Source organism: Pollicipes pollicipes, unplaced genomic scaffold (genome assembly GCF_011947565.3).
Source record: "Pollicipes pollicipes isolate AB1234 unplaced genomic scaffold, Ppol_2.1 Scaffold_4881;HRSCAF=5763_pilon_pilon_pilon, whole genome shotgun sequence".
Taxonomy (NCBI): domain Eukaryota; kingdom Metazoa; phylum Arthropoda; class Thecostraca; order Pollicipedomorpha; family Pollicipedidae; genus Pollicipes; species Pollicipes pollicipes.
In genome coordinates, this window is record NW_023596576.1 from 17,076,502 (window position 1) to 17,088,987 (window position 12,486).

Here is a 12,486-nt window from a genome sequence, read left to right on the forward strand (position 1 = left end):
CTCCTCTCTCTCTCTCTCTCTCTCTCTATCTCTCTCTCTCTCTCTCTCTCTCTCTCTCTCTCTCTCTCTCTCTCTCTCTCTCTCTCTCTCTCTCTCTCTCTCTCTCTCTCTCTCTCTCTCTCTCTCTCTCTCTCTATATATATATATGACACTGCCGTAGACTAAGTACTAAAACAATGGCCTGTATTGATTTGCTCATCGCAAGTTCTACGTTGATGCATTTCCATGAAATGGTGCAATAAGATAACAAAGTCATTCCGGAACCTCCGAGTCCGAGCGAGCCCCATGTAACAAATGAAGTCCTTAGGAGACAACATGTGATTTTCATGGCAGGATTCAATGTGTCAATTTTTAAAAAACGCATAATGTAAAACGTAACGGTCCGTCGACATCAGCACACCGGAGCAGCCTGATAGTCGAAACAATATTTCATTCATACATCAGTACATCCGTAATCAATATTCTATCCATATATCCGTACATCCATGAACAATATCCCATCCCTACATCCTTACATCTGTAAACAATATTACATCCACACATTCGTGCATCCGTAAACAATATTTTCATCCATACATCTGTACATCCTTAAACAATATTCCATCCATGCATCCGTAACAATATGCCATTCCTACATCCTTACACCCATACACAATATTCCATCCATGCATCCGCTAACAATATTCCATCCATACATCCGTACATCCGTAAACAATATTCCATCCGTGCTTTGATCTGTTTCGATGAGCGTTATTCAGCGTCGCTTGTGCCGTTGTGCAGCACGTTATGTTCTCGAGATGAGGGGGTGGAACTTGCGGTTGCTGTAGTTGATTCGCGCGGCCCGAACTTATGGGTTACCATCGGTGAAGAATTCAGCGCGCCGAAGGCTGCACGCCACTGCTCACCCCCCCCCCCCCCCGCCCTTCCACCACCATAACACACAAAGCCGTACGATGCCTTGGGTATTGAGCTGGAAAAGAGCGATAGGCCATTATGTATTCATACCACCGCCACCATCCAATGACCTTTAACAATTCAGGAAGACGAAAAAACACAAAGACGCGCGCCTAGAGCTACCGAAGCCCAACGGCACCAGCTGAAGTTACGCCACATCATCTGATGTGAAACCCCACAGTCAGCATGGAGAGCTTGCTGCACGTCACATCACCTGATATGATACCTCACCGTCGGCGTCGAGAGCCGGCTGCACGTCACATCACCTGATATGATGCCTCACAGTCGGCATCGAATGCCTGACTGCACGTCTCCTGACCCATGTTTTTTTTACATCACAGGTCTAATGATGGGCGCAGCAGCAGACTGAGGCGCACGCAGGAGTTCACAATCGAGGTGTGTGTGTGTGTGTGTGTGTGTGTGTGTGTGTGTGTGTGTGTGTGTGTGTGTGTGTGTGTGTGTGTGTGTGTGTGTGTGTGTGTGTGTGTGTGTGTGTGTGTGTGTGTGTGTGTGTGTGTGTGTGTGTGTGTGTGTGTGTTTGGGGGAGGAGCACAACGCAGAAAAAGACTAAAAACGAGGTACAGCAGCCGCAGGCGCGTACAAATGTTTGCATGTCGTAAAACTACATCGCGTGTTCTCGATCTACATATTTTCACGCGTCTACCTGGAATTTTTAAATGTTAATATCTACTCACGAACATATTAAACATACCATACATTTGTAACAGGGGAGGGAGACGTGCCCCAGATATGCGTACGCCCCTGGGTGCGGTGTATGCGTGCCACTGCACCATCTCGTAAACAATGCCCGGTAGCGTGTTAAATTGGTCCAAAACATCATCACCAGCCTAGTCATTTAAAGGGGTTTTGATAAGAAAGCAATAAAGTCCGTTCAAATTATGACCAATCAAAAGATATGCGAACGTCCATCATTACGAGGAACAATGTCTCGGAGATGATGGTGCGCTATTTCTCATCAACATCAATTCCGTAAATGTCCTGGCGCATGATCCGTTTATGTCCTAACGCATAGCACGTCTGCTGACTAGCATGACATAATGCTGAAGGACGGACGCCGCAAACTGCACCGTAAGAGCCCACATCACACAGCCCATTACAGCAGTCGCCAATGACCTACAGCGGTGCCCCCATGCACATCAGCCAGCCGCCCCAGCGTCCGCCGTCGCGCTCAATCGGACTGCAATTCAGTCCTGGGGCGAAAAAAGCCGCCGCACCGTCCATAAATCGTCATTCAGAGCGGCCCCGAGCCAGCGAGGCGGCGTGAATGCCGTCGCTGCCTGCTCAGCAGTTATATGCCTGGCCGGTCCATGTAATGGCGTCCACCGGTCGTCGGTGGCGTCCGCCGACCGCGAATGACGTTCCGCCCCCCTGATAGCCCGAGGATATCTGCTGGCAGCCGTGCGCGTCGGCTGCACACCATGATCTTGGCGCGGCTCCCTGTCAGACCTATCGGCTGATGCTCGCCAAACAGCACGGCAATGACGGCTCAGTGTTCGCGAGTGGTGCAGGCTTGTAGTCATGTGTGCGTCTGGCAGCGCAGCATGTGGATTTGAGTCCTTGGTGATTGCTAGTTCACCAATCTTAGCATCACCATTAGCGAGTGAGAGACAGCGTGTTTTAATGCAGCCAACATCCTCAACGAGTGCGCGTGCAGACGGCCAATAATGTCAAGGATGGGCGGAAGATCCGTTCGCATTTTGTACACGGACGCTGAAAACACAAAAACGGAATCCTCGTAACGAAGGAGCGATTGGGCCCGAATTGTATTACGTCTAAGTAGGCCACCACGGTCCAAATTGGCATTTGCTTGAAAGCAAGAAGCGAAGGCCGATGGCTGTGTAAACAAGCAGGCACAGATCGAGATAGTACATCCTGCAAACTAGGAGGCCCATCGACCCGTGTGAACAACGCACACACACACTATCAGCCAATGAACTAAAACACTGCTATCTAATGGAAAGTGGGCATGCCACCTAATCTCCATTCCCTGCGTGTGCGGTAGAGCCGCGCTACGCCATCGAGTGAGTGCCTCTCGTGGTCACCATCCCGGAGCGTAGTCCCACTCAATCTGGAGCTGGAGGTCTACTCGCCCCGGAGCCGGAGCTCCACTCACTATGGAGCCGGAGCTCCACTCACCACGGAACCGGAGTTCCACTCACCCCGGAACCGGAGCTCCACTCACTCTGGAGCCGGAGCCCCACTCACCCTGGAGCCGGAACTCTACTCACCCCGGAGCCGGAGCTCCACTCACTCTGGAGTCGGACGTCCTCTCAATCTGGAGCTGGAGACCCACTCACTCTGGAGTCGGAGCTCCACTTACTCTGGAGCCGGAGCTCCACTCGCTCTGGAGCCGGAGCTCCACTCACTCTGGAGCCGGAATTCTTCTTACCCCGGAACCGGAGCTCCACTCAATCTGGACTCGGACGTCCACTCAATCTGGAGCTGGAGATCCACTCACTCTGGAGCCGGAGCTCCACTCACTCTGGAGTCGGCCCCCCACTCACCCTGGAGTCGGTTCCCCACTCACCCTGGAGCCGGCGTCGGCGGTGTCGTTGGGCGCCACTTTGCCGCCGTTGACCCGAATCGGTCTGACCACGTTGGACGCCGACAGCTCTCGCTCGCGCCTCTTCTTGTTCCGCTCCGCCACGGCCTTCATCCTGCGGGGGCGGGGAGCAGGCGTGGGCAGCGGTCGAGGGATGGGGCGGCGTCAGAGGGGATGGGGGCGGCGACTGAGGGGGTGGGGCGGCGGTCGACGGGGTGGGGCGGCGGCCGCGGAGCATCGCGCCCGAGTCCCGTCAGACATTCGCGGACAACTGGCGCCGGACGGGAGCCGCCGAGACCGTCCGGGACCCGCCGCCACGCCGCACGAGCTTCGGTGACGGCAAGGTTGCCGAGCTCGACCCGCACGTGCCGGCGAACGGCCGACCCCGCTCGGCACGCCGTCCACGGCTAGGTTCGACTCGACAGAGACTCGGCTACATCAGGGCTAATGCCATGCAAGTTGTCAGCGTTTGGTTTTGGCAGGGCAGAGGCCGGTGTGTCCGCACTCGTTTTCAAGCTAGGTCTTGGTCATAGCTTCCACAACGTTCCTGGTCTAAACGGCAGCAATCGCCATCTGCTGTCGATTGTTTTGTACACATGCAGCATGCACGGACGCTTTAGCTACCTGCCAAAACAAAAGGGATTCCAATAACAAGTCCGCCGAGAAATAACGGCCATGGTCACAAATGAAAATTGCTGTGGAAATATTACGGGACAAGACTGATGGTTTGAGAATCCTCGATGCAAACATATTCAAAATGTGCTTATTTCAATATAAGTCGGTGTGACCATTATCACAGCCGCTACGCCACCCACCGATGGCAACAGCAGTGAACGCTGTGCTTACCTGATGACGAATGACGTACTCGGACAGAGCGAAGAAAACGAAGAGCACACAGCCCGCCATCCAGATGTCTACAGCTTTGGCGTAGCTGGCTTTTGGACTTTCCGCCCTGAAAGACACACCAAGTGTGAAACAACTTCACTCACCCACTCACTAACTCACTCATTCACTCACACTTACATTCACACACTCACACACTCACTCACTCACTCACTCATTTACCTACGATCGAAATCCGCTTCTCCCACTCTGTCTCTTCCTCTCATTCTCTATCCGCTCCTTTAACTCTCCCCTCCTCTATATCTCTTCTCCTCTATCCCTCTTTTCCATCTAGCCCATCTGTTCACTTATTTTTCTCCCCCGCTCCTCTGTTCACATCTCTGTCTCCTCTCTACCTTGATCTCCTTCTTTCACTCCCTCACGTTCCCCCTCTCGCCTTTCTAATACCTTCCGACCCCGTTTCTGACGGGCCTCCTCGACGACACTCAGCGCCGATGCCGACGCCGCTCGGTGTCCACATAAAACCGTCAGCCGGCGCGGGCCGACCATCCAAACGGGTAAACAAAAGCTTTCGCGATCCCCGACGGCTTCTGGTCGGGCTCGAATGAAGATCGCATTGTTCTCGGGTTACGACGCGCAGTGTCATCTGTTGTGCCGGCGGGCCCACGATGCCCGCTGACGCCGGCGGCAGCTACCCGCCTGGAGACGGCGCATCAGGCGGGGGTCCCCGCGGGCGCCGGCGGCTGATCGATTGTTTACGTACGGCCCAACCGGCCGCGGTGAGCCGGCTTTGTGGCCCGCTATCGGAAGGGGACCCGCGGCCCAGCGAGTGGTTACAATGCATGACTCGCCCGCTGAGTTGGCCTCGTGGGACGCGCATAATAATGAGACGCTCGTGCTGAGACGCTGCCCATCGACCAGGCTGGACATCATCAAAACAGTTTGAAAGACACGTACGTTAGCTTGGTGCTACGTATGGTGGCACGTGTAGGGCCACGAGACACAAAAATGTGGCATACCTCCCCACTGGGGTCACCATCAGACGGATGTACGTACTGGCGGACGCGTTTGATGGTGATTGCCTCGCAAACAAAGGGGGTTTGTAGCGCAGTTAACGGTCAGTGGTACTTCTACCAGCTGTTGGCAGCAGCACGCCTCCCCTGCCGCGTATTTAACCAGAGCCACACGGAGCCTCGACATGCAACAGTTGTGTGCACCTCAACCCGGGATCGGGCGTCGGCGCTGAGTCCGCCCGACGCCGGTCGGGCCTTCCAGCGGGGTTTGGCGACCGTCGGGGCCTCCTGCTGAGGCCGAAGACGGTCTGGCTCTCCCGCGGGGGCCGACAACGGTCGAGCCGTCCTCGGGGGTCTGGCGAAGGTCGGGGCCTCATGCGGGGGCCGACACCGGTCTGGCCCTCCCGCGGGGGTCGACGGCTGTCGGGCCCTCGTACAGGATCTGACGCTGGTCGGGACCTCCCACGGGAGCTGACGCTGGTCGGGGCCTCCTGCGGGGTTTGACGACGGTCGGGTCCTCCCACAGGAGCCGCCTGTGCGGTCTGACGACGGTCGGGGCCTCATGCGGGGGCCAACGCCGGTCTGGCCCTCCCTCGGGGGTCGAGGGTGGTCGGGCCCTCCTGCAGGATCTGACGCTGATCGGGGCCTTCCGCGGGGCCGACGACCGCCGCGGGCGGCGCAAGCGAGACACTCACCTGACGGCGTTGAACATGGCCGTGAGCGTGAGCAGGGTGGTGATGGTGAGCACCATGCGGCCGGGCACCACCTCGGGCGGCACCAGGAAGCTCAGCCAGCCCACCCACACGAACAGCGCCGACGGGATGAAGGTCTGCAGCAGGTGAAAACTCAGCCGACGCTGCAGGTTCACGTGGAACTCCAGCGCCGGGAAGCTCACTGTCGGGACACAAACACACCGACCCGTCAGTGTACTGAGGCGCCCTGGCAGCCTCACGTGGAAGATGCTGTCGGTAAGCGTCAGGGCATTGAGCAGTCGACGCCCGAGCCCATTGGGCGGTCCATCTGCTTACCGTTGACGTCAAGCTCCCTTGTCCTTCTGTTTTGTTTTGGGGGGATAGCCTTTGAAGATTTGAACAGATTGCAATTGATTTGGAAAGTTCGCTACGACAGAGTGTGTCACAGTGTTTCCAGAAAAAGTCAAACACAAATCGCACTGGAAATACAGATTTTTATGCCGCGGGAGGACAAGCACCAGTATGCTACGATCCAAGGATTATAATATCCTGATCATGGTCCAAGGATAGGGTTGTCGCTGTGACTGGCTCGCGTGAAAATCTCTATCAGCATGCAGTGTATGTCAAACTTGAGACGTAAATGTAATTATGCGTCAAACAGGTCAACAGAGCATTTCTAAGGTGATGATAATTCAACGTAACTGAGTGAATTATGAGTCGAATTCCAAGCTCCGTATCCCAATTAGACCACATAAACTCCCAAGTACGCAGCTAAAGAGCTCAACATTGTGTCAACACAAGCCTCTTGTTAACGGAAAGACTGCCAAGAGCGACCGGAATGCCTTGAGCCGGCTGCGCGAGGCCTCCTGCCGCCTGCCGAAACATCTTCTGCGATCGACTTCGCGCCGTGACCTTGACGAGTTTGGTTATGACCATTTATCCATATCTCCGCAGCCATCGACCGGCTCGCCTCCGTTTTCGGGGTCAATCCGTCACTGCCAGAGCAGAAACTATCAGCCGACCCACTTCCCCCGTTCCTGAATGATGCTCCCGCGCCATGGCTCGACACCGAATGCGAGATTTAACCTCCACCTTTTTCCGGGGTGGGCTTAAGATATCATGAACTGCTGCCAAACGTAGCCAAGTGACTTGGGCTTGGCTTAGGTGACCAAATATATATATATATATAATATATATATATATATGTGTGTGTGTGTGTGTGTGTGTATGTGTTTAAGGTATCATACATATGTGCCATCGACTTACAGGCAGAAGCATCCCACTTAGATGCATGGAATGCTGGATTACAGAAGTCACAAGTCAACCAGTTTAGGGGCTGTTTAGGGGCAAACGAGATCAACGATAGAAAATTATTGTAGCTTGAAAAAGCGCAAATGCAAGTATATACCACGAAGAATATCAACAACTTTCCGCGGACAAACGATTACTAATTGGTCAAGCAGCGCCTGAAGAATAGGCAGCGCTTCACAGTTAGCCCGAATTCACGATGTTATGGCCCAAACGAGGTAAATTTAAAATTTCGTCAATGACAGGCGAAGTAAAGGCAAAATTGGGCAAATCAGTAATGCCGATTGTATGGCAGAGCTCCTTCTGATAAGTAGCGAAGATTGACGCATGCCAATGCATACGCCTAAAGTCACAGGCGTATGAAATGTTTCCGGTCCTGGACTTGTGACACCGTGCCCCGGTGTCATTCCACGAACTGAAGCGCTACCTTCCGTCGGCTTGGTAATTAGGCGGTGTGGTGCGGTCCAAGGTCCAAATGAACCAGCCCTGTTTCATGGAAATCTGTTTTCTAAGAACGGCATCAGAAATAGACACCGTGCACGGTCGGCGGATGCAGAGAACGGGCGTGCTGCCTTAGTCAGGATGGAGCTAATATCGCCAGCGGCCGTGATAACTTATTTGTTTGCTGTCCCATTCTCTTGGTAGTAGATACACCAGAAAATGTTTGCTTACAACTTTTAGTTTTGACGCTGTTTGAGGCAAACAACAGTGTGAGGCAGACTTAACCATCTCTCTTCACTGCACGAGACGAATGTGCACTGTCAGACGCCATGGGCACATTTGAATTGAGATCCTGCTTATATCCAGTGCGTCTTGCATGCACTAAATCCGTAAAACAAGACGTCTGAACATCCTGAAATTCATATTGTTCCCAGCTGAATAAAGATGCATGACTTCAATGTAAATTGTAAACAAAAGGTGAAATTTTTGATTTATTACATGCCTTTTTCTTATTTCCTTTCGCAGCCCTCTCCCATCGTAACGAGCCCAGCTCTGGACTGCAAATAGCCGCCACAGCCAAGACGCCATCGAGGGCACAGCGGTCTGAGCGGCAGCCGGCTCAGCTGTGGCGGTCCGTGCAGAACTGATTGCCCGACCCGACTCAAAGATGCGAAATGCAGACACTGGCGCGACCGGTGCACGTTAGAGCGCTGGTATCGAAGTCATCTAAATATATACATTTTCGCGGCATAGCGCAAACACCAACGCCGCGAGGCCGGCTTCCGGTGAACGCAGAAACACCTGGCCGCGGCCGAAAGGTCGGTGGCCCGGAAACCGTGACGTCAGAAATCGTTTACAAGGACGACTGACGAAGACCGGCAAAACGCCGCGGGCGAGCAGAGCACTCCTAAGCCTATGAAAGGAACCACAGCGAGGCGACTCGCCGCAGGGCAGCTCAGAGGCGATGCGAGGAGCAGACGGACAGGACAAGCGGGACCGTCACGTGGCGGGGAACCGGGTAAAGAGAATCAGAGAGGAATCAGAACCAAACAGGGGGAGATTTGGGGAAATGGGCCTTGCTCGGTGCCGCTTTCGCCAGGGTACTTTGTGAACACTTAATGGATCCGATATATATATATATATATATATATATATATATATATATATATATATATATATATATATATCTATATCTATATCTATATATATATATATATATATATATATATATCGTTATAGGTCACTATCGATCGGCGATCGATAGTGGACAGGTCATCCCTGCTTCCAGCGTCTTATGAAATCAAATGCCAGTGTAAAAATGAAATGGATTATTTCAGCAGTGAAAAGTCTGTACTCTCCTGCCCTAATTCAGTTCATCATGCCCCCCCCCCCCCTCCTCCCCGACGTATGTCCCCCCCCCATGACGCAATCTGTCTTATCGTGAGCTGGGCGCGCGGCGCGATGCGCAGTATCCATTAGCGAACCGTTTGGGGAGAGACGTGCACGCGTTAGTGTGCTGAGGCTGGCAGGATATGATGTGGACGAAAGGAGGTAGAAATGAGCATGATACAGCAAACCGCTGCGTGTGTGTTTGGATGGGGGAATTGTGCTTAACAATGCGAGGGCAACAGAGCCTCTGCCTACATCTTCCTTTGTTTAATACGGCAGCCAGGCTGAACGAGTTGTTCCGGCTTGCCTTACGCCTACTGCTGTGTCAATACCGGAAGTGCAAGATACACTTGGTACGTGCAAAAGTATAAACAAAAAAAAGAGAACGGAGCTGATGATCATGGGGGCAGCAGGCACCGGAAGACAAATAGGGCATGTATCAACGGTATTGGATATATGCGCTTCGCTAGCGGCAGGATGCCCTGGCACGCTAAGGTGGGGTTGGCAAAATGTTTGATAAGTCCAGGGGAGGTCGGAACCTAGTCGGGACTATACCTGGCAAACCCATGGTGACGTCACCACGGGATTCCCCCAGGCCATTTACGTATTGAAGGGTATCGCAATGCGTGTTTTTTAAAGAATCGTTTTTGAATACTTCTAAGCCGTTCTCTCCTATAAACTAAGTCTCAAGGCGTTTGCAATATGTCTCCTAGCCATACCAGGGGTTAAAACAGCTGTGGCTGGTCAAATATCCCAGCACCAGCCCGTATCCCCGTTCTTATAGGCCTTGGATAAGTCTATCGCACGAAGATTAAAACCTATAACAGATGAGGATTTTTATGGGCACGTGTCTCACTGCAACTCCGAAGTCAAAAGAACTTGACAGTTATAAGTGATTCAGCAAGTTTTACAGATATTTAAATTATTAACTTCCCGCAGCATCTTAGTTCAAAATTCATAAGACACAGTAATGTACACACGTTTAAAAAATCGGGGTGATCATTCAACAATTAGTCATACAAGCAGCTTGTTAGATTATGTATCTGGTAACCATTGCCGCATTAGTAACATTTTAGAAAAAATCTGGGAGAACAAAATTTACGTTTAACTCTGAAAACGATGGAGTTGATTGTGTTTCAGTGAAGGGAAACGCAGTGGTTTGCTATTTCCAACTGGCATGGTAAACCATAAACTGATTTGATAAGAATGCTATAGATTTCACAAATTATCAGGTTCCTTGTCGGTACCGAGTTCGTAATGGTGCACCTTGTCGTCACGTAAAAACGCAAATACATCGCGACCAAATAGAGCGTGCACCGATATATGAAACGAAAGGAAATGGTTATGAGAAATCTCGACGGCGTTCAAATTCACGAAGAACATTCCAGGGAAGGTCAGTATTGACCTGGAGTGGAAAATAAACAAGCACCTACCCATGTGGACAAGAAAGCAATGTGTCTCCGTCACGATCACCACTAAGCGCACGCAGCCACACACATGCATTTCATCTCGGTGTTGCAACGTTTGCCCTGAGCGATGTCATTGCTTTAATCTGCAAAGCTGTCATGTTTGTGGTTCATATTCATTGACCAATAGAGACAGAAAGAACTGTATTATCTCAAAAACAAGCGTCCTTAACCGGCCACAATCTATCTGCGCAACACCTGATATTCGTATTATACTTGTTGAGCTAACCGCAGCTCACGATTGCAGTCAATTGATCTTCGAACGGTTTATTTGCTTAATAAACCATACCCTAAGTTGCTGAGACAAACATCATTAGAACTTAAAAACTTTGGAGACATGACGAAATTCAAACTTATAGATGGCAGCGATTTTGAAAAAAAATACAATTGCAGAAAACAATCTCAAACGGTTCACTGTGACACATAGGATCGATACTACGCATTTTTAATGGCACAGACAGGCTATGATGTGAGTATCTTCTACCATCTTGCAGTCCTTCCGACTACGTTCTCTCAAAAGTATGGCTGGTCTTTCAAGGGTGTTTTCCGCAGCGGGGCCTTTACTAGTGAAATGGCAGGAGCCATAGTGCACCACAATGAGAGATCACACATCCCTCTCCCCCCCCCCCCTCACAGCAGCAACGGTCCCAATGCTTTAAAAGTTGTGCTCCGGAGTAGCCGGTGTGGTTTTAAAGCGAATAAGTTTGCCGTCCCACACTAACTGGTAAATCCCGGGTTTCACCAAACCCTGCCTAATTTCTGCCTAGCGGAGCACCTGGCCTACCAGCAAACGACATACAGGAGTGTAACAAGAAGTTCACACAAACAACAGGGCTCCCGCAAAATTCGTCGGCACCGATGTCACGCAATAGGTTGTTTGTTGAGACGACAATTGCCTCTCGGAGATATATGGTGTGCCTGCTGTCGTCCGACAATTTAGAGCCTCAGAGAAATATAGCCGCTTCGTAAACCAGCCGCGAGGGAGTAATTGACCAGACTACTCCAGGGAGGCCTCGCCGCAGTGCGACCCACGACCAGACAGCGGCGGCCAAGGCAAGGGACGTTTGAAGTGCTGCCGGCCGTGTGATAACCTGGCAGTGAACCTGCGAGAACATGACTTGCCGCCTCAACGCGCTATTTATCGGGAAGTTTTTAGAGGCCTTTTGACATGAATGGCATGACATGACAATGGCATAGACTTTTTGGCATGAATGACATTATCTTGCTCGATAGGAAGATGGTCCCTTCTTGCTGTATTACAGATGCACATTGCTGGCTTTGCTGGCTGTTTCCTCCATCGCCTCATAACAAGTGGGTACATCAGTTACCTGTCCTGGCATTGATTAATTTGCAAGGCTTTTTTTGTCTTATGATTAGTTCACAATTTGAAAAGTGTGGTAGTTGACGCTCGACGAATCCATGCGTGCATCTAACTTTCACACTGCGAGGGAAAGCTGTCAGATCCGCCGGGTTTCCAGATGCCTTCTTGAGAAATGCTCCGACTTTGCCGAAATCCCCGACAACGGAATTTTAAGCTAACCACACTTCCCGGAAGCTTTTACTCCATTTCATTCAACGGACTGGATCTCCGACTTGTTGCCAAGTTCACGTCACTGTGGAATTTTATCCAGAATTCGAAAAGCGAATGGACGGCCGTTTACTGCTCAAAATACCCCGCCTGGGTAAAGTTTGTTCAGCAGATGACCACTGTGACAAGAGTACTTTTCCTTAATACTGCAATGCGCAGATGAAGGACAGAGACACATCCTTTTCATCAGCTCAGCTCAGCCATTGCAATGCCGGTTTCTTCCCATTAA

The 12,486-nt window shown here is 51.5% G+C and overlaps 1 protein-coding gene across 1 annotated transcript in view; it reads right to left on the minus strand.

The window, feature by feature from the left end:
* Window positions 1-3,502: 3,502 nt before the first annotated feature.
* Window positions 3,503-12,486, minus strand: part of LOC119100054 (gamma-aminobutyric acid receptor subunit beta) — a gene marked incomplete at its 3' end in the record, with an annotated part of 104,743 nt that continues 95,759 nt past the window's right edge. Inside the window, 3 exon segments of the mRNA XM_037223169.1 lie at window positions 3,503-3,632; window positions 4,364-4,469; window positions 6,069-6,267. Of these exon segments, the coding sequence (XP_037079064.1) occupies window positions 3,503-3,632; window positions 4,364-4,469; window positions 6,069-6,267 (435 nt within the window).